We start from the raw sequence: 22,625 nt of genomic DNA, 5'->3' as shown, positions 1-22,625 counted from the left end.
GGTCAGAATGACCGCGATCGGTATGGAATCGGTCAGGGATGACCGTGGTCGGTGATGGTTGGCCTGGAATCGACCAGTATGACCTGGATCGGTTCCTCTGACCGGAGTACAGCGTTGATGTCGACCGGCGCGCCGCTCCCGTCAATATCGGTCCCGGGCTACGGCTCGTCTCCGGGCGTTCTCATTAGAACCGGGCCGGGGCGGAGAGTCAGACCGTCCGTCCCGTCACCAGCGAAAAGAGTGCGCTCATCGGTGGGCCGCACGGCGAGGATATCCCACTGTTGCAACATTGGAGGTTCATCTGGGCTAAGAGAGGCGTCGGAGGTCATTGGAGGTCTTCGGAAGTCATCTACATCACATTATTAGGTCAGTCTTGTGGCACTGGAGACTTAAAGTACTTTCTTTTACATTTTTTAGCTGTTTTATTCGTAATGTCACACCTTTTAATTGGATTTATCTTCGTTTATATGGCCTCGGTCATCATATTTAGGTATGCTTCAATTGTCGACCCCTCTGGGCCAGACTGGCCAGCTCAAAAACTATGTATTGCAGTCCCCGCCACCACTGACCTAAAGGCAGTATTGAGTATCAGCAACACCTTACCTAAATGGTAAATAGCACGTTTTTTCCTGCGGCCTCAGGCTTCCTCAGTACGATTTCCGGACTCGAAGTGGCAGGTGCTGCTGCTGGACGGACCTGCCGTCTCTCTCCGTCCATCTGAGACTGTGGACTGAGCACCAAGCGGAGGCTCCTGGCAGCCCGGTACCATTGGGACCAGCCTCTGAGGTGACCCGGACCCGGTATCGCCATGGGCGGCGGGGTCAGTCGCAAGGGTCCTCTGGCCTCCGAGAGGGGCAGTGTCCTGCGCTCGCTGCCCCCGCCGCTGCCCAAGGACCCGCGCCTGCCGCTCACCATCCGACAAAAGTTCAGCATCGTCAAGTCGTGGAAGGGTATCAGCAGGACCATGGAGCCCACCGGAATCTACATGTTCGTCAAGTGAGTATATACAATGTCTAGGCATTTTGGGCGTCTCATTAGGGATTTTTATGGAAACTTCTTACGAGAATTTAGGTACCGATTGAAATGGATGTTGGATAATTCGAAAGACCGACTTATGTGAATATTTTCGAGTTTTTCTTTCCCGTTTTCAGGTCAACATTTACGGTGTGATAATCACTTTTTGCCTATCTTTATTTCTGACTTTCACACCAAGTGTGTTTGTTTGGAGGTTGCGTTTAATTCACCAGCACCGTGGACATACCGCACATTCATTTGTCTTTGTTCAGGGAAATTACCTCTGAGCACACAAAACATCCAGCTCTTGGCTTACGGTTGCTTCTGACCTCCAGAGTCCAGACATAGTGCTTCAGATTCCGGCTGACCGAAATATGTTTTGCACACCTTTTGGGGTGGGGAAAGGCCTCGTATTGTTGTTAAGTGTGCTGTTAAGCATTAATAGACGGCATTCCTCTGCATTGCGTAAGCCGTAAAATATTATTATCCCGCACCGAAGACAGTGTTTACAATTGCTTCACGTGCAAAGAGAGAAAATTATCAGATGTTTAACTGATTTGTTAAACGTCTAGTGACGATTAACAAATTGTTAAACGTCCAGTAGACATTTCTTCCATTTGACTGTCTCGTTATTTTCACCAGTATGCGCAGGGAAACGCAGTGAAACATCATTTTCTTCTTTTTTATTTCTATTTGCTACCTGAGCTTCAATGAACCTGTCAGTTCCCGACCGATCACATTGTCTGGACCGTTTTTCAAAACTTTATCTGTCTCGGCTTCTCTTTGTCTCTGGCTCTGCTGAAATGTGTCGTATTGTTAACCCTATTAGTGGCAGGCTCCTGGCTACTCCTATTAGTGGCGGGGGGGGCTGTTTACGATCCCCCCCCTGATATCTCGAGATCTAACGGGCCGATTTTCAAAATTCAAACGGCATTCGATTTCGCTCAACGTGATCTACATTTCCAAAAAATAAAAATTAAAAATGTCAATAGGGGTAGAGGGGGGTAAAAACGGGCAAATTGCAGATACATTTTAGACTGTTAATCACGGTCAGGTTTCTGAACCAATCTTAAAGGGACCCTCCCACCTTCAAAAAAGTTTATGAATTGGCATGAAAGTGATGTCGCTCGGTTCAGAAAGAGCGAAGACGAATATCTACCAAATTTCACCGAAAAATATTCACCGGTTTTCAAGATATTAGACTTTTACTTTTGTTTACTTTTTTGGGATCTCCGCTGTTTCTAGCGACTTTATTTTAGAAGTGCGGCGTTTGCGGCAGATGTTGCGCGTAAATAGCATATACCACCGCGTGCTACAAAACGTTTTAGTCAAACATTTAAAAATCGTTAGATATTTGCGCTGACGTCACACATTCAGAGGGGTATTCCTAAGCATTAGCCCCTCTGAATCAAAATGCTGCAATTTTGAAATTCAATATTTCTGAGTTAAGGTATTTCTCGATGTTGTGTGTGCCGAAAACGGTAATTGTGAGCCAGGGACCCCATTTTGGCTATCTCAACTCAAATCTAATGTTAAGGTGGGAGGGTCCCTTTAACGCAACTTTTGCCGATCGATAGAGAATGAACCAGGAATTCACATGGATCCTAAAAATATGCATTTTCAAAAATCATAGGCGGATAGAAATCATTGAGATTCGGGGTACACAAAAAGTATAGTAAATAAGGTTTTTGTTGGTACTGTTTCTAAGAAGGGTGGCAATGGTCTTGTAATGTTACAATTTTCTTATGAGAGAACGACTACAATTGTATTGGTCATGCATAGGCGGTGTCAGGGCACCTATGTTGGGAGGTAAAACATAACCCCCCCTTTTTGGACGCCTGGATCCGCCTATTATAGCAAAAACGTGTCAAAAGAGGATGCACAATAACTTTGTAATTTGTATATGTTATCACATGATACCTTTCATTCACTGTTCGTAAAACTGGTGCATACAGTTATAATACATCAGCATCGTGATCTTCGCCCAAATGACTCGCTTCACGAATATGACCCCCCAATTCCCACTGTTCTGGAGCCGCCCCTGGTAAAGTTATGAACTTGAAATTTTCAGGGAATGTGCCCAATTTAGTTTTACGAAAAGTCAGAAAATTTCAGCATCGTAGCTTCAGCAGTTTCGGAGATAATCCCGAGAAACCTGAGGGGTGGATGAAAACAACCCCCCCCCCTGCCACTAATAGGGTTAATTAAATAAAATGTATTTTTTACCCGAAAGGAATCAGCGGTACGGGATAAGATTATTAAACCGCTCGTAGGTAGAAAAATCATTCAAACGTCTCGCCTATCGGCTCGACGTTTAAAAGATTTGTTCTACCTACTCGCGGTTTAATGTATATCAATGGGTACCAACTGTATAGTTCTAAAACACATTTTTTTACGCGTGGATTAATATTAAAGGTGAAGGAGGATGTCCCCAGCTTTAAATGTAGGTACTCGTATTTTGTGACATTTTGTAATGTCAACTTATAATGAGCATAATATGTTCATGTAGGTAACGTTGCGAAATTAATCTGATATTGACGAAGTTTCATGTTTATATCTTCTTTAGATAACATAAATAATTATTTCGTTTTAGTTACGGGCTGCACTGAGGTTAAAAAAAAGATTATCGAGGAACAAATATTTCGGCTACCTTGTTCACTGGTTTAAAATATGAGATTGAATTTGATATTTCAATCCAGTGAAGAAGGGAACTCAATAAAGACGATTTATTTGCATTTTGAAATTTTTTCCCCTTAGTGTAGCCCGAAACTAAAACGAAACATAAGAAATTAATATATGGGTGGTAGGTCTACATATAGGTAAGTCGGTCGCCACTTGTTCGCAGTATGAATAGTGATTATTTATAGTGACCTATAAGAAAAAAGTAATATAAATACTGAGAGCGATCTCCCTCTCTCTGTCTCTGTCTCTCTGTCTCTGTCTCTCTCTCTCCCTCCCTCTCTCTCTCTCTCTCTCTCTCTCTCTCTCTCTCTCTCTCTCTCTCTCTCTCTCTCTCTCTCTCTCTCTCTCTCTCTCTCTCTCTCTCTCTCTCTCTCTCTCTCTCTCTCAGACTTTTCGAAGACCACGCGGAGCTGATCAACTTTTTCGAGAAGTTCCGCCAGCTGCGCAGTCGGGACGCTCAGGCCGAGAGCCTGGAGCTGGCTGAGCACGCCTCGATCGTGATGAACTCGCTGGACGAGGGCATCAAGGCGCTGGAGGACATGGATTACTTTTTCTCGCTGCTGCACCAGATCGGCGGCGCGCACACCCGGGTGCCCGGCTTCAAAAAGGAGTTCTTCTGGGTGAGTGAGACAGGAAAAATGCTGTTATCATTGAGGCCGGTTATATTATTCAGCGATGCAGAGTCGAAATTGGAGCCAACGAATACCTTCTATCAGCATAAGACATTAAGCGACGATTTAAAAGGGCCCATATCTGGTATTTGTTTGCTCTATTTGCTCTATTTGTTTGATGTTTTGAGTTCACAGTGTCTTTTTTATGTTCCAGAAAATCAAGAATCCGTTTCTGGAGGCGGTGAAGGCCACGCTGGGGGACGCATACACGAGCAACATGGACAATATCTACCGACTGACCATCGACTTTATCATCAGCACCGTGATCGAGGGCTTCGACCGAGCGGCCAAGGCTCGGGGCGGGCCCCCTTACCAGGACACTGATCACTGAGTAATGAGCAGTGTACCAGGGTACCGATCATTGTATCAGTATAAAAGGCCCGGGACGGGCCTCCCTACCAGGACACCGACCAATGAGCAGTGAGCAGTGTACCAGGGTACTGATTATTGTACCCGTATAAAAGGCACAGACTGGTTAATCAGTACCGAGGACGGTATTTGAACCCGTACCATGGTAATACCGACTTAAAATTGAAACATCAACCCGTGCGAGGACACCCACCATTGAATGCGTATACAGAAGGCCATTGAACTCGCATTGGTGGATGGCTTTACATGCACACTAAACCGAATTTTATTGCATGGTTTAGCTTCGTGATAGTAGCATGTTTACGGTGAATGTATCGTGTATTGTATATTAGCAGTCAACTGCCTAGCTACGTACATACATTGTACTTTTACATTGTACAATGTACAATGTAAATAGTTGTAGGGTGGTAGTGTAAATGTCCAGCCAGTCCAGCAATTGTGATTGTCGCTGCCGTTGTAATGATTCTGACTAACTACACACAATAATAGAATAAGTATATTAGCGTAAAACATATTTAAAACTGACCTTCATTAGCATGCACAATATATTGCAGTTTGCACGAGCACATCGTAATCCACCGGTACCCAGAAACGGCTTTTAATGATGACCTCCGTCTGCTATTTGGGGCTGGACCGAAAGGGGGAGGCGGGTGTGTTCCAGCCTTGGTATAAGTAAATACCAGCGCCAGCCAGTCGGCTAATAGGAACGTTTGCCAATTTACCGGCTTTGACTCATTGACAGGTCAATTGGCTGTCAGCTGTGACTTACCACCCGCACCGCCCGCGCCGCCTGCGCCCACGGTCCCATTCTTACCGGCCTTCAGATGGACAGAAATAGGTCACTTGTCCCTTAGACTGGGGTGACAAACAGTTTTCTACATATGAACAGTTATCAGGCGGGGGTGGCAGCAGAGACCCGACACAATGTCTGGTGGCCGATAGGCAACAGTGCCGCTATAATGCGCTTACAGAACAACAGTGACCAATGATCAAAGGCTTTATAAGTCAGCCACCGTTTGGCACTACCTATACATATATGCTCTGACCAAGGCCATCTATATGCTCTGACAATAATAGCTGGCGTTATGCATCGTTCTCATTAGCTACGTGTTACCAGATAAACGGTACCTACGTTGCAATTCAATAGGTTTTATAGCAAATTGTACAGTTGATTTTTGGCGCAAAAACGCGTAGTTCTCAAAGCAACCAAATGGAATAGGCTATCATATAAATATGAATATGAAAAATAGCCATTTCTATAATCGAGACATTCTATTTAGACTTTCCTATCAAGACTGACTCCTGTTTAAACCAAACAGAAGTTAGAATGACGATCTTTTACGAGATTATAATACTGTCAATAAATCATGACCGTTAGATAGTTCTTGAATTCTCGACTGAGAACATCACCATAAATGCGAGCTTTCGAACAATATTCGCCACTGGCTTCTTTGCTCTGCTTATGCAGTTTTCAATATGTTCTGCTCCGTGCGAAATTCGGTCCCGGTCCGTGCGAGGGACGTGTGTACTGTGTAACCTGACTGTCTAGTTGTGTTCCGGCACGGAATATATAGTCTACGCCATATCATGTAGACTATATACGACATGTCGTAGACTATATATTCCGTGGTTCCGGGCAGTTCTATGAAGAGCTTCATGATCATGGAGGCTATCATTCATTTTTATATAGACGAGCTATCATAGGAAGGTAGCTCAAGCTGTTTTCTTCAACCAGCCAATGCAACAAAAGAAAATGCAGCCAATATCGTATATTTATTGGTATAATCAGTTGAGTACAATACACGCGAACATGGCGGTAAGATATGCCCACGAACATCGAAAATATATTTACGTAAACGGTGTAACGCTGAGCGTTTGAGATCAATCAACATACTTTGTTCGGTCTTTCATTTGAGGAAAAAGACAGTAAAAAGGGTGATAGATACACGCAAAATAATACGATGATTTCGGCTGAACACATTTCGGCGATTCCTTCATCATGCCGATCACACTTGTCACCGAGTCCACGACACGTGAGGCCCCGTTATATCAGTCATATCGACGCTGCTTCTACACTGAACCATTTACGATGCCGCAGGCAATGCCTCCGTATAGACGGCATCACAGTATTTGACAAAGATGAAAACTGCATGATTTTGAAACGTGATAGCCTTTCGAAAGTGACGGCTAAGATGGGGCAAAGCTCTGTATGATAATATTGTCGGTGATTTAGCTAGGTACAATATCATATTCATGTATGCAGCTTATGTACTAAGATGTCCCTAACGTAACAAAATGTACAATGCTCAAAACATCGTTACTTTCTATAAACAAGGACATCATGCTTTTAACATTACGTATATTTGCTACACATGACATCTCTTTTGTTTTGGTAAACCTTCAATCGCGTGACATGTGTTACATAAGGGCAACCATCGGCATCAACTGCAGCACAACCGTCAACTCCATGGCACACTGACTAAAATGCTAAATCGGATGACTACTCTATCAAATATGACTAGAATCGTAATCTCCTAAATGATGTGTCAGTCCTTACAGGTGCAAGAGTTGAGCATAATCTCTCACTCGCCCCACACTATATCGTAGGTCTACGAAACCTAGCCACAGCGGGCATTGTGTTACATGATGGTTTCATCGTTGCAACGGTTACACGGTATGAGTTTTGATAAGCCGTTTTATCCATTTGGAAACCACCCTGAATAAGTTAATTGACAACCAGCCCGCACTATATTTCAATTTGACGGGTGAAAGGTGAAATTTGGTGCTAAGGCGTTGTTCATGGTTGCAATATGGGAGACAGGACCAGCCTCGAAATATCATGGTTGTGTGTACAACACTCTGACACATCTTGAATTCATGGTGGGGCAAATGAATAGCTTTGTGAATTATACGTGAGCAATGAGCAAACCTATTGAAAATCGGTTATAATGAATTTGGAACATTTCAGTGTGACTGTTTGATTGTCAAATGTGACTAACTATCTAACGTCTCACCTTCAGTTTAACCAGCGGAAAAAAGATAGGTATAAGAAAGGGGTCACATGCTTTCACATAAGTGACTGCTACTTGTCAAGAGTCAAGTGATTTTTTTCATCTAACAATTTGCATTTAAAACGAACCATTTATCAATAACTCGATGTGTTACTTTTATACTGTTCATGCAAACGCACGCTAGTTGATTCAGAGTTTACTAAGCATTCCATGTGATGGATTAATTGAATTGCTAAGGTCAAGGTGCACCGCAAATTTGTTTAGTGTTCAGTTCTTTCGTGAATAACATGGCGCACGGAACCATGGTAACGCGGTTTAGCGCTTTCACAACGCTTCAGAAACTATTTTCCTCAAGCTACCATTAAACAGCTCAGCATGTGTTTGCCTAACCGTGTCAAGGAGGCTTTTTTAAACGTCAGCCAGATACAGTGCATTGTAAGCCGCGGTGCCTCACCGCGTCATATCCTAACAGCGCGACCCCAATGGTAAAGTACCCTCTCTTTGGTATAAGATATAACCATCCAATTTTGTGACTAATATATCGAGATCATTCGTCAACTTCTGGCGAGACCTTCATATAACGCCGTGCCAGAGAAATCCTCGAAACACGTGTAAGGGGGGCACGCGATGTGTCGGTCGGGTCCAGCCGAGTACAGCTCAGCTGGCCTCGTGTAGCCGACACGGTACACGAATGGTAACTGAAGGTGCCTCACCGCGCCCGTCGTGGCGGCGAGCCGGGACGGGTGGGGCGTCTGCCGGGGTCCGAGGAGTTGCTTTCTGTCTGTCTGTCTGAATATCAGATCGAGCGCGCCACCCTCAGAGGCAGGAAGCCGTTTTCGGAGAGCTCGGCCTCGTGCACGTACTCGAGTGCCACCGCCAGCATGCGACTGGTGCTCTCCAGTACTAGGCAATTCCTGCAGAATCGAAAACGCAACGTCAATGTTCAGCAGCGACAGGGTTAGGAGGGCATCAGTGGTATTGAATGTCGACATACCCTTCACTGTTCGAAAGGTCGTTGTTAAACGCTCAAATATTTAAGTTGCTGAAACATTAATTTAAAACAAATTACGATGCATGCAAAAAAAAATTGTAATTTATTGCAGCGACCTAAAACATTTTGAATTTTATCATAGTGTGCATGTTTCTAGAGCAATAAAAGTATACATAAGTGGATCTCAGAGTAGCCGCCCACCTCATCAACCTCCTGGAGCAGATGTGGTAGCGGCGCAGCGTGACGTCGGCCACCTCGGCCACCACCGGCTCCAGCAGCTGCTCCGGCAGCGTCTCAGTGATGACGCACATGATGTTCTGCAGGCTGGCGCTCAGCCTGAGGCGCAGAAACAGTCGCTGTTAGAGGTCCACAGCAGACTGTGCGGCTCACTGCACAACGGCGCTTCATGCACAAGTGGCACAGCCGTGAGCACGTTGAGGAAGTGAAATGATATTTTGTTCCACTTCAGCCCTCTATACAAGCTTAGTCGAAGGAATGTGCATTCCCGTCAATGAACGATACAATAAAATAACTAAAGTAAACGACCAAATAATTTATCGAAGCACAAAAAAAGAATGATAACGCAGCAGGAAATGCGCCTGGTTCCCGTCCACCGACCCACCCCGTCTGGCTCACTCACATGAACATCTGGTCGACGAGCCGCAGTGTCTGATTGCCGCAGGTCTGGTGTGACTTGTTGATCTCGTCCACCATCAGGTGCAGGTGGATGGCCTCGTACAGAGAGCTCCGGTACAGCTCCAGCAGCGCGTGCTGACGCTGTACAGAATGGGGGGCGAGCCCGGTCAGATCAGCAGAAAATGAAACCACCCATTGGAGGGCAATAGAGTAGTTTTACTCAGCATGCCTATGCAGGTACGTACAGCGCTTCTCCAGCAATGAGTATTGAGTAATTCGTCTATAAATTAAATGTAAAAGCTACATTTCGAACTCCACCCAGCGTAATAAGCACCTGTCGCTGTTCTCTGCTGTATAAGGCGGCGCTTGCAAATGTGTCGGGACACGCTGCATTGAGTGCGGCGTGTCCATCTAATATCCGAGTCCAATGTATGACCGTGGGTGTGGCCGGCTCAAGTCTAGTCACGGCCTCAGTCTGCCCTCGGCTGACCGGGTGGTCATCGATACTGAGAGCTCACCCTTGCATAACCCGGACTCCCGACAGCGGCATGGCTCATGAGGCGCCGCCCCCGCCTTCTCCCCAAGTCGGAAGAGATGGGGTGGGGGATATGAATGCCGACCTGCCCTGTCTGTATCCCATCATGCAGTGTGGGTGTGTGGGACCGGCGACCGCCCGAGTGCAAAGTAAAGTAATCTTGTAAAGGAGCTATGTATCTAAATCTATGTAATAGCACCATTGGCCTGGACGCCGACCGCGTGGTGCTAGCCTCTCATGTGTCGTTGCACTCACCGGGAGGCCCGACAGGGAGAGCGGCGGCACGCGCTGGCTGCCCAGCTGCGGTAGACCGCTGCAGTCGGGTACGGCCTGCAAAACACACATACAGGGCAACTGTGAATGGCTAAATGCTGATGATGGTGCTCGGTCATCCATGGACATAAAACAACCGGCTGATACTTATGAAAAGTAAATGCTCATATATATGCATTAAAAGAAACGGCAATACACCGCGGGTATGTAAGAAAACATTCAAGTGAACAAACAGTATATGTTACATTTAACAAGTTTAAATTGAAAAAAATAAAATGATTATTACATAACACCTTCCGTACACGTTTCTTTTTGTCCAGGCTGCTGAGTACCGGAATGCCTTAGACGAAAGACTTTCGCGGGTGCTCAATGGCGCTGAATGGCCACTCTTGTACTAAGCAGATCCAGGCCCAGAAAAGAATGCCATGTTTTGCTCCCTATGAACGTACATTGTTTATAATTCGACTTTTCCGATCCCTCTTACCAATTATCAGGACAGACTTCGACTTCTCAAAACCCAATCGCTTTGGGCCGAGCGGTCACCATAATCTGACGTGAGTAGCTCTTATCAGAGCAAATCAAATGCGTTAACCCTCGCCGGCAATACACCATTTAGCGTCCTTCGACGGCACAAGGGGGGGGGGGGTACGACCCCCCCTTGAGTTTGGCCCCTGATCAAGCTAGAGCTTCGCGGAAAAAAACGAGCGTGTTGCTCGTGACGAGAGGAAGCCAATGATACCCAATTTTAAGGTCCTAGGTCATTGGTTGACCTTTCAGGTCAGGTCAATGACCCAAACATCGGGAAAATCGGGACCTGTTAGAACGTCGTAAAGTGTGGTTGGCGTACCGCAAACTCTCGCAGCTGGCTGGCCAGGGTGTATGTACGTACCGCAAACTCTCGCAGCTGGCTGGCCAGGGTGTACGTACCGCAAACTCTCGCAGCTGGCTGGCCAGGGTGCTGGCGCGGTGCAGCTCGATGGCCAGCTCCTCGGCTCGCTGCTGCTCAGCGGGCAGGTGCTGACGGGACGGAGGAGACCGGACGCGCGGCAGCAGCGCGCCCGTCAGCGACACCTGGCACGGGTTCAGCAGCCGCGACAGGAAGGCCAGCTCGCTGACCAGCACCAGCTCCTCGCCGGCCATCTCGACTGGTGGAGGGGGCAGCAGCAGCTCGCGGCGGCTGGCCGGCAGTGCCGCGCATAACACTGCTGCAAGAAGGGGGGGAGGTGTCAGTGACACAGCGCAGAGTGCCGCTGTCAGAAGGGAGGGAGGTGTAAGAATGTAGCGACGCGTACAACACCGCTGTCGTGAGGGATGTGTCAGATCCGCTGCTAGGAAGGGAGGTGTCAGCAGATCCCGTGAGAAAGGATGCTGTTGAATCGGTAATAAGTATAGCGAGGGAGCTTCTTATCGTGGTTCATAAGTCATGTGTCAGTGGACGATTGCACGATATAGAACTGAATCCGCTACAGCGCTCTAAACATCTTTTAATGTTGTGAATGTGACCAACGTGTCGTCGCTGTTACCAATAGAAAATATTTCCCGTTGAAGAACTTGAGAGTGCCACCCTCATATTTTCGACTGCTGTCATAACTTTACCGTTAATTAATTCAATTACTTAATTCAGTTACAGCTATTAAATTGTACCACTGGTCACTGGACCCAATCGGATGCGCCAAGGCTGTTTTTCGCATCCCGGAGGAAAGGGCTGTCGCCAAACTGTACTGCCTGCCGGCAGACTGTGCCGCCCGGCAGTAGTGCAATGCGGCACAGTCTACCCTACACCGCAGCGACAAACTTATGCCGGCAGCCCATGTTAAAGAGGCTAAGGACACTTGCAACGACCTGCATAGATGGGAGTGGAATACTATTCGTCAGCCAGATTAGCGGCGGAACACCTTCAATCAATCACTGCCGACTTTTGGTCCCATTCTTTCCATGCAACGCCCATAGGGCTAATGCTAAAATGCCAAAATCAAAGGGGGGCACGGTGCCTCAGTGCCCTCCCCGTTCCGCCCCCTATGTCATCAGCAACATTTCTTTGCAATCCCATACAAGTGTTAAGTCATGCAAACGTTATTTTATTTTGTCACATCACATACGATTTTGAATGTAAAGCCAAAGCGGTCGGCTGCCTATGGTCATTGGGGATTTTGAAGTAACATGTATATTGTATATGTAAAAATGTCCACATTTTTAGGCTATTTGGAGAATTTCAAGTAACATGTACAGGTAGTAAAAATGTACACATGGTCATTGACGAGGGGCGAATAAAGTGTCATTATTGCCCAAACATCGCCCTCCAAAGTCACGTTATTGTACGCAGTTCTTAGATATATTGCTATGAACGTTTTGTGAGCTATGTAAACGTTCATAACAAAACGTTATGAACGTTTTGTGAGCTATAAGTTTTGGGCTTCACTCGTTCCTAGGCAAGGGTTCCGCCACCCACCGGGGTAGGGAGGATGTCCCCCCCCCAACCAAAATGTTGGGGGACATACTATCTTTTGTGCCCTCCAATACTCGGCTCTGCTGCAGGCAAAATTCTTACAGATAGAATAGAACAGGCTGCAGGTAGATAAACCGAATATTCTTTCTAACACCGAAAACAGAACATACGTGTATGTAGGTACAAAGATTCGGAGCCCTTGTTCCTAGGGGGCATTAAAAAATATTGTTAGTGATCAGTTCTGCACAATGTAATCCATAGCTTGCAGAAATTGTGAAACTAAACGTGTGCATTGTGTACGAAGACTTCAAAACAACGCTAATATCAACGACAGTGCAAGCCCGGCATAAGTCTGTCGCTGTGGTGTAGGGTAGACTGTGCCGCATTGCACTACTGCCGGGCGGCACAGTCTACCGGCAGTCGGTACAGTTTGGCGACGGCCGGGACGCGACAAACAGCCTTGGCGCATCCTATCGTGTCCAGGGCTCAACTTCTTTTGGCTGTTTTTTTTCGGAGGCATTGATCAAGCCTGACAAGGGCTTTTGAAACACTTGTAAATATTTTTCAAAGGAGTCAATCAAAGTGTTTTCTTTTAGAAAAATTTACATATCTAGCTTTGATAAGTATTCGATACTCCAAGTTTCTTAATATCACAGGTGAAGTAACTATGATAAGAAATATAATATCGCATAGCATCTCAATTTCTTTGTCGTGTCCTCTAACACCGTTTTCATGTTAACCTGTAATGTGACGACCAACGAACTTTATATTTATAGCCTTAGAGCCATGTGAAGATTTTGTTATGTTGGGACACTGAACTGATATAGTTGGGCTTAGGAAATAATGCTATGTATAGAAACCAATAACTCCTGCTTTCTGGAAAGCTGCCGGTAATATGATTTGAGAAGCCTACGACAGCTTTAAGAGATATTGGCATGTTTCTGGCGAGGAGTCAGCTTTAGATGTCCGGGATTTGGCCTAAGATATAAAAGTACAAGACACAAATGGAAAAAGCTTACCGTTACTCCTATCGCAAAGCAGTAGCGGCGGAACACCTTCAATTAAGGGGGAGGGGGGGGCACTGCCGACTTTTGGTCCCATTCTTTCCATGCAACGCCCATAGGGCCAATGTTAAAATGTCAAAATCAAGGGGGGCACGGTTCCCCGGTGCCCCCCCCCCCGTTCAATCGCCTATGTCGCAAAGCATATTTAGCTTCTGTAGCCACGACAAATATAATCAGTTGTTCTATTCTTTATGTATCTGGAGTGATCTGCGTCACAAATTTATCTGTTCATTTAAATGTCCAACTCAGTGCTTCTTTTCACACTTACCATTCATATAAATTACTGAACCCAGAACCAATAGGGCAAAATGACCACCTTCTATCATTATCGTCCCTTCACGGCACTGGCAACAGTTCACTAACCACGGGCTACCTAAATCTCCTCAGAGAAGGGCTCATATGCTGGCTCATGGGTCGAAAGGAGAGCGCCGGCAGCAGAGCGTCGGCGGCGGACCATACCTGGGAGGCAGAGTGCCAGCGCGGCGACGGCAGTGGCGCTCGAGCAGCTCCGGGCAGCCATCACAGAGCCGGGAGTACGTGTGTGCAACTGTCGCGCCGCCGAGACAGGGTGTCCGACGGCCGGAGTCGGCCGTCTTTATAGTCAGTCGGCGTCGGCGACCACCCACCGGCGGCGCACGGTCCGGTCACCGGCTCACCTGGTCATACCGTCGGCAGTCCGCCTGCGCAGCCGCTGCTCCTCGACACTGCAGCGGCCAGAAGGTGCCCGACCGCGACACCGTCCACCGTCTGCCGACAGCTCGGCGACCGCCCACCGCCGCCGGCCGCCCAGCTCCGTCACACCGAATGACAACTCCAAATGCAGTGAATGAACGCGAACGATGGGTTCCCGGAAAGGTCAGATCGGTGGCCGACTGCCACTATGGGTGTGGTGACTCGTCTGACTACGGATGAGCCCCCTAGACCAGAAGACGGAAGTGGGAATGGACTGTGAACTTTGGACGATCGTGGTGACCTTATGAGCTCGCCTCCGAGATCTCCGTCCGCCATTTTCATATCTTCCTTTCGTGGGAAGGAGATCACATGCAAAATACAGACAGATATTATCTGGTATGCATGCATTTCTATTATTCATTTTGCCATCTAAGGTCTTTACTTGCTCCTTTATCTTTTACGTAATTCGAAAAGGCATTACCATAAACGAGATGGAGTGACCGAAAGAGTCGATGGGGGGGGGGATGGTCGGTGCTGAGGCACACGCAGACGGATCAGCCCCATTCATCGAAGGCTGCACTTCTCTGATTGGAATATACCTCTCTGCAGTACCTCTCTGCTTCTCTGATTGGGATATATCACCTGAGAGAGCAGCTATGCCCCGCTGACAATGCTTACAAGCAACGCGACTGCCCAGTTGGAGCCCCTTTTCTGTACCAAAGAGGACTTTTAGGCTAAATGGGGATAAATCTGTGGACATTGACTCAGTATCGCGAAGCCGCGGCCCGTATTGGTCTCCCACAATGTCCGATCTATCCGTGAAAACTAGCGAGAGTGCCTGCAACATGTTATAGGCACTGGTCAGGTCAGGAAACCGATCGGTATCTGTCATGCAGTATGCCATTCAATTCAGATACTATAGGGTGCGTCAGTCAATAGTTTTGATACCTTACAAATCGTCCTCCTTTCAGTAAAGATAATGCAATAGATTCATTGCAACGGTCAATCCATGAAGCTGGGTACAGCGTGAGACACCAGCAGGTATGCTAGGCACAAAGTTATGGAGATGCTAAGGGCTGATATTTGCCCAGGTCCACCTAAGCGCCTTTTCGAGCTGTCCCGGGTCGCTGGGTGGTTCAGTCTCGTCAAGCTCCTGATGCACTACTCTTTGAGGTAATGTGATTAGATTTAGGTTAGAGATGTTCCATAGCCATGTGTCGTTCGCCAAGATATCGGATAGGTGCTCTTGGCGCCACCTTTAAGTTCTGGCAGACCGATGAGCAGGAGCACCGTCCTGCATGAAAAGGCTGGCTGGCCTGATTTTCCGTTAATTTTGCTCCTACACGAGTTTTATGGGCCTTGAATACGAGTGTCCCTCCAACACTAATGGAAAATTGTCCCAGACACTGGATGATTCTATTAACCCTCGCCGGCACAAGGGGGGGGTTGATGCAACCCCCCTTAGGTTTTTCGCGAATAACTCGCGTAAAAAGCAGCCGATCGCGACGGAACTTTAGTACCTCGCATTAATCAATTTTACACCTACCCTGAAAATTTCATGACCCTGACCCAAATGACCTTTGACCTGTGACCTACTTTCCGAGACCATGTTTGGCTGGAATCGCGATTCGGCGTATGTCGGCTCGCATTAACCGCGCGTTTGCAAGCTTTTCGTGGTTTCAAACGTTCAAACATGTGAGTTGATGTTGCTCCCATACATTAGGGTGGATGTCAAGGTCACCTGAGGGTCAGGTCAGGTCATTGACCTTTGGTGGCCTCGGTTCACTTCTTCGAGTTTTACATGTTTCTAGGCTAGTTTTTGGAGCTGATTTAGAATTTAGCAACCTTTTGAACAATTACGAAGTAGTTTTGGTGCCTTCGTAACATGTTACGAAGCTGTCAGAGGCGGTTGACACGTATTACGAATACCCGTCACGACCCCTACCGGTTGACCTGACCTGACCTGACCCGATCTGGTCTAAATGCTTACCTAAAGACATCATCTCTGATCAAAACCTACACGATATTCGTGATCGGCACCTCGGAAAACCCCACAGCAGCCACACTTTATAACTTTCTAACAGGTCCCGATTTTCCCGATTTTCGGGTCATTGACCTGACCTGGAAGGTCACCCGATGACCTAGGACCCTAAAATCTGATTGACAGTAGCAGATGCACCTTGACCAGAGTCGCGTGTCACCTCCAGGCTGGAGAGGTTAAGAAATTGGCATAAACTTATAAGGTGGCCTGATAGAAAAAATCGTGATATAGGTAGGTATACAGGTTGCAAGTATTTACTTATGGCATCATTACATCCTGTAACTTTCAATGGGCTCTGTCATCTACTAAGTTGTGGCTCTGACACGGTTGCAAACTTGCAAAGAAGTAATTTGAGGTCGGGCCATTTAAAGTGACCTGGTCACTGGTGGCCCGACCTTGGAAGATAGCAGGCCATAGCCCATAACTTACACACAACGCATAAAATTGATGAGGAAACAGTTATGTCCTTTTTCGCGCCGGGGGCAGTGTTTCCGCTATTCACGAAAAACGTCGGGGGGGGGAGGGGCGGATCAACCCCTCGGGGCTTGAGTTGATTTCTAGGAGGCTAAGATTACCTCAACTGGCGATTTTTCGTCAGCAAGACTAGCCTCTTTTCGGCCAGTTTCAGGCTTCAAAACGTCTAATCCATAGGCGTAGGAACAGGGGGGGGGGGGCCGGGGGGGCCATGCCCCCCCCCCACTTTCGGAGGTGGGGGGGCCAGCAATGTTAACTGCCCCCCCCCCACTTTTTGCTGACTTAAGTGTCTGTCTGTACCTAACCTACCACCCGGTAACTTGACAACTATTCAGCTTGCCCTTTAATGAGGATTCCTTTTAGTTTCTACAGCGTTATTGACCGCAATTTCCTTCACTCAATGAAGGAAACCATATCAGAGACAAGACTGTGAGTCCTGGTGACAGCATTTTGTTGAATACGAGGCGCGGGACAGCCAGCACTAAAAAGGTATAGGCAATACTAAGACAATACTAGCACGGTGCAGGAGAATGCGTATACAAACGACCAACGCTTGACCTTATCTGCTTGGGGTCGGCATAGTTCGTCAAAGGCGTTCTAGCTGGGGGCCAGGGTGACCGTGCCTCAGCCTCGGTTCAAACAGGCTGGGGGCCAGCAATGTCTGTTTCTGCCCCTCCCCCTTCCACTTTCAGTGCAGTGGCGGTCGCAGAGGGGATCAGGGCCATGCCCTTCCCCCCTCCAAAGGCTAATCAGGGGGCCATCATATCATTTGGCCCCCCCAAACAACCAATGGGCCCCCATGGGCGTATTGGGGGCGTATGGGCGTATGGGGCTCTGGCCCTTATTCGATTGTCACGAGACTCAAGAATCCCACGCTAGCTATAAACAGCTCCCAAACCAGTCTTTGAGGGTCCTACACTGATCTCGGAGGGCCCTTCAGTGGCGGTCAAGCGACCACATTGACCGCTGAGAACCCACATTGACCTCATTTGAGGGCCCCTAAACCGGCCTCAAGGGCCCAGCCGGCGTCTGAGGGCCTCACACCGGCCTCTGGTGGCCTCATTTCTGTCTCTGGGGTCCCAAGACTAGCCTTTAGGTGCCTTTGAGGGCCCCGCACTGAATTCTGAAGACCCGATGCCGGCCTCTAAGGGTCCGCATCGGCCTCTGAGGGTCCACCTTGGCCTGAGGGGTCCAACGCCGGCCCATGCCGGTCTTTTAGGGCCCCACACTGACCTCTAAGGGCCCATGCTGACCTGTAAGGACCCACATTAGCCTATGAGGCCTTGCACGGGATTCTGAAGACCTGATGCCGGCCTCTGAGGCCCATCTTGGTTTTTGAGGGCCTTCTGCTGGTCTCTGGGTTCCAACACCGGCCCATGCCGGTATTTTAGGGTCCCACATTGACCTCTAAGGGCCCCGCACTGGATTCCGGAGTTCCGATGCCGGTCTCCAAGGGTCCGCATCGGCCTCTGAGGGCCCACCTTGGCCTATGAGGGCCCTCCGCTGGTCTCTAGGTTCCAAGTCCCGCCCATGCCGGTCTGTTACGGCCCCACACTGACCTCTAAGGGCCCATGCTGGCCTGTAAGGACACGCATTAGTCTCTGAGGGCCTTGCACTGGATTCTGAAGACCCGATGCTGGCCTCTGAGGCCCATCTTGGTTTTTGAGGGTCTTCTGCTGGCCTCTGGGGTCCAACACCGGCCCATGCCGGCATTTTAGGGTCCCACACTGACCTCTGAGGGCCCATACTGGCCTGTAAGGACCCACATTAGCCTCTGATGGCCCAAGTCGGCATCTTAAGGTCTCATCCTGCCCTTTGCAGGCCCTGTACTGGTCTCTGAGGGCCTTAACCCTCGCCGGCCGGGGGGGGGGGGTGCCGCCCCTCCATAGTTTTTTTTTTCGCGATAGCTCCGAACACGCCGGCGATAGAGAGCTGAAGCTTGGCATACCTGACCTTTGAATCAAACGGGATCTTTTGACACCAACCGCATTTTCGGGTCAGATCAGGTCACTGACCCATGTGGTCATAAGTGAACCTCTGCACGGTCTTCAGATGTCGCAACTTCGCAACGCCCTCACTGCCAGAGGAGATTTCACAGGGAAATGAACCTTGGAGGACCTAGTATCCAATAGGAGTCTCTCAACTTGTATAATGTATATCTCGGATTTTTCCTAAAGTTCATATGAGGTCAGGTCATTTTCGTGACCTCACCATTAGGTTTAAGTCAATGGGGATAAACTGAAAACTTTTTCTGGCGCCGGGAACGATCGATCTCCAACTATCTCAAGCACACCGAATCGTGATTTCATGCACTCCTTGCAAAGTTCGATGCGTCACTTTTGCAATGTTGACCTTGCGCGACGTCATTTATGAAGTTATAAGGGTCTTATTAGTTTTTCGTCAATAACTAGGTAGGGGAGAGTGGGGTAATTTGGCCGCTTTTTTTTAGAAAACGATGTAACTTAAAATTGACGACACATTTCTGCATTTTCTCAACGCTGGCAGGTGTCGCATTCATTTTACTTTACAGGACAGTGAACTTGAAATGATAGGGTAATTACTTATATTGAAATTGTGACGTATTACAAAGGTCTGCAAGACGGCCAAATTGCCCCACTAGCAGGGTTATTTGGCCGGGGGTGTGGGGCAATTTGGCCGGTGTTAGTTTGCGGTCGGGATTTTCTGTTATATTGCGAGTCAGCTTCAGATTCAGCAATGACGTGTGTCCTCTGACGCATTTACCACATTTTGGAGGTTGACTCATGGGGTCACAGGGGTCAAAATAGCCAAATTAGCGGCTCTAGATGCGTAGACAGTTTTTTACGAATAACTTTTGAAGTAATCAAGCTAGGCCAAAACTTCGAGTACCATCGTAATTCTCTCGTCATTCCGCATCGAAACATATATGTGTTGACCTCGAGAAGTCAAGGTCAAAGGTTGACCTCAAGTCACGTTACCTCAGGTCGCTTGACCTCAAGGTCACGTGATTTCAAGGTCATCATGCATATCATTCGATGCGCCTTGGCGAGCTGAACAGAATGAGACCATTTGTGCGGCTGTACCATTTTTATGTAAGGATTTATTAGCAAATAACGTTTGGTAAACTTTGATGACGTCACATGCTCTTACAGTTGACCAATCGGAAGTAAGGCATCAAAGTAGTCAAAGTTGGTCATGAATCATGTCATTTATGGTACAATTGACCATGAAAACTCGGCCGTCCCAGCATAGTGACCATGAGCGCACCGGCCAAGTTGCCCCGCTAGTCCCGGCCAAATTACCCCATATTGCCATTCTGAAAATTTTTGTGTATAAAGTCATCACGGCTATACGGAATTAGATGAAATTGCTCTTGGAACCGCTGAACACCCCCAAGAATGGCGCTATATTGTCTGAATTCGTTTTTAGCCCAAATACTACATGTTATACAACTTCGTAAACAGAAGTAAGAGTTAACATTTTCTAATGAAATTAACGTTTTATTAATTTTGAATAAAACTACGAGGGGCAAAGTTTTGACATTTGTCCTCCAGTTATTTCTACCCATGACAAATGAATAGAGACTAGAGTTATTTCACTCACTTTTATTAGACATCGTACAGGTGGGGGCGGCCAATTTACACCACCGGCCAAATTACCCCACTCTCCCCTACCGATCAAATTGAGCTAGCGAGTCGGGAAAGCCACCTATGGACTCAAGAAGACCTGCCGAATCGAATGATATGCGACATGATCTCCTTCGACCAATTTCGTGACCTGGGGACGCCGACCTGACCGTGACCCGAGGTCAACACCCTAAGTTTACCTCACCCAAACAAAAAGTATATCATTCGACGCGCCTGAGAGAGGCGAACACGATGCTGGCAAAATCGCGGCTCTGCGGCCATTTTTTGCGAAGTTATTCACCAAAAACGGAACCGTGCCTTGAGGCACTTGACCTGACCTCAGAGGTCACCGGTTTTTGTTTGTTTTGTTGGGTTAGGCCCTTTCGGTCCAATGAGACCATTTCAGAGCCGGAAGGATGATAGGATATAGGGGGAGACATTGGTCTGGGCAGGCACCCTAGTGAGTCGCCGGGGCTGAGCCCGTCCAGAGGACAGGCTACCCAGCCCCAAGGCACTCACTGCACCCGGCTACGGGGTGCGCTCCCTCGGGAGCAGCGGTGCCGCTCCAAGGGAGCAGCCCGCATGAGATAAAGTTGCCTGTCCAGCCCGGAGGGGGTTGCGGTGTGGAGAAGGATTTCAGTATCCTGAGGATAGAAGCACGGAACGGTGTCAGAGGTCACCGGTTGACCTAGGACCATAAAATCGGGTATCGATCTCTGCGTCTCGTAACGGCGCACACGCTCGTTTTACCGCGACGCGCTAGCTCCACCTGGGGCGAAACGGCGAGGGGGGTCGTACCCGCCCCCCGCCCCCTCGGCCAGCGCGTATGTAGAAAACCTATAGGACCGGGCCGTGGAGGGTTAAACTGGCCTTTGAAGGCCCAGACCGTCTAAAAGTCCCACACCGGCCTCTGATAAGTGATAGTCAATCAGCCCAGTTGCAGTGGTCGCTGATATAAAACCTCTTAAAAACGTTATAGGCTTGGCTGAGCCTAGCTGGGCCGTTCATGCTGATTTTTATAGGTATATTGAAAAGACTCGCTTTGCACGTTTCACGCTTGCTCGTAATGAAAAAGTTGCTGGATGCCTCTGGAATTTGCATGGGTGCCAACGGCTGCGGAGGACAGGGGAACGCGTCCATCAGTTTGAGTTTATGGACGGGAGACTCCCTGAAATTTCAACCAATTTTTTTTCTTTTCTTTTTGTCTCGATTTTTTTTTTTTTACCTCTGAGCATGTTTGCGAAAACAAAGTGGCCGAAATCCGAGGAGAAATCGGATTTTGGGGGTAGGTTAGGTTTTGGACCTCTGGGACCCTGCCCCCCCCCCCCACTTTCGAAAACGTTCCTACGCCTATGGACTCTAATCTCTCTGCTCAGTTCCCTTGCCACACCCTTCAGCAGGACCGGTTGCAGGCTCGTGTTACACCGACCATGGTGGCCTCCCAACCGCCAACCAGCCCGCATCCGGCAGCGTATGCAAATAAGCCTACATACGTGAACGTCTGCGGTACAATAGTGGCGGATGCCAGGGACCGATTCGCGTTGGCGCACTAAGGCCCTAGTGACACTTGATTTCAAGCGTCACTATGCGATTTCGGTTCGCGCTGAGCCACTAGCCGATTGGTGTAAAATACCGCTTAGTGTCACTACATTCAAGTGTCACTTGGCCGCCTAGTCTTACTAGCTTCCTAGTGCGCCATCTCGAATCGGCCCCAGATGTCGTGCGGTTGCACTTACCGGTCTGGTCCACTCTCCTGGCTGTTGTATTGCTTCGTTTAGTTTATTCTCCTTACAGTTTTAGGTAGAGTTTTGTTCAAATTTAAGCACAAATAGCATAAGTTAATACTGGTTTGTGCTCACGAGTACTATTTTGTATTTTAACACTATTTTTTAATCTTGTATGCTTGATGTTAATGCATAGCATCTGCTTTTTTTTAATTTGCTAGTCAATACCAAATGATAGTCATCGCTCAGAACCAGGAACATTTGTGAACAATTGCATTTGAACTCAAATAGATATATAGTGTGATTTTTTTCGTTGATAGTATATAAATTGATTTATTAATTTTTTCTGACAATGTGAATGAAAATTTTACATGAAAGTAAACTGTTAGGTAAAACTAAAATATTAAAACATATCAA

General features: G+C 47.7%; 2 protein-coding genes across 2 annotated transcripts; one reads left to right on the top strand and one right to left on the bottom strand.

Moving 5' to 3' along the window:
* The first annotated feature begins 802 nt into the window (after window positions 1-802).
* LOC122380260 (neuroglobin-like) lies at window positions 803-5,327 on the top strand. Its single transcript, XM_043363275.1, has 3 exons — window positions 803-996; window positions 4,085-4,316; window positions 4,522-5,327. The coding sequence occupies exons 1-3, from the start codon at window positions 809-811 to the stop codon at window positions 4,696-4,698; spliced, it is 597 nt and encodes a 198-aa protein (XP_043219210.1). The 5' UTR covers window positions 803-808; the 3' UTR covers window positions 4,699-5,327.
* A 1,164-nt stretch (window positions 5,328-6,491) lies between these two features.
* On the bottom strand, window positions 6,492-22,338 carry LOC122380258. Its single transcript, XM_043363274.1, has 6 exons — window positions 22,221-22,338; window positions 11,110-11,387; window positions 10,165-10,239; window positions 9,379-9,515; window positions 8,940-9,074; window positions 6,492-8,661 (listed from the first exon to the last, which is right to left on the bottom strand). Exons 2-6 carry the CDS (start codon window positions 11,320-11,322, stop codon window positions 8,544-8,546), a joined length of 678 nt encoding a protein of 225 aa, XP_043219209.1. The 5' UTR covers window positions 11,323-11,387; window positions 22,221-22,338; the 3' UTR covers window positions 6,492-8,543.
* Between the last annotated feature and the right edge of the window lie 287 nt (window positions 22,339-22,625).

Source organism: Amphibalanus amphitrite, unplaced genomic scaffold (assembly GCF_019059575.1).
Source record: "Amphibalanus amphitrite isolate SeventyFive unplaced genomic scaffold, NRLGWU_Aamphi_draft 000094F_arrow, whole genome shotgun sequence".
Lineage (NCBI taxonomy): Eukaryota > Metazoa > Arthropoda > Thecostraca > Balanomorpha > Balanidae > Amphibalanus > Amphibalanus amphitrite.
This window is presented reverse-complemented; position numbering and strand designations above follow the sequence as displayed.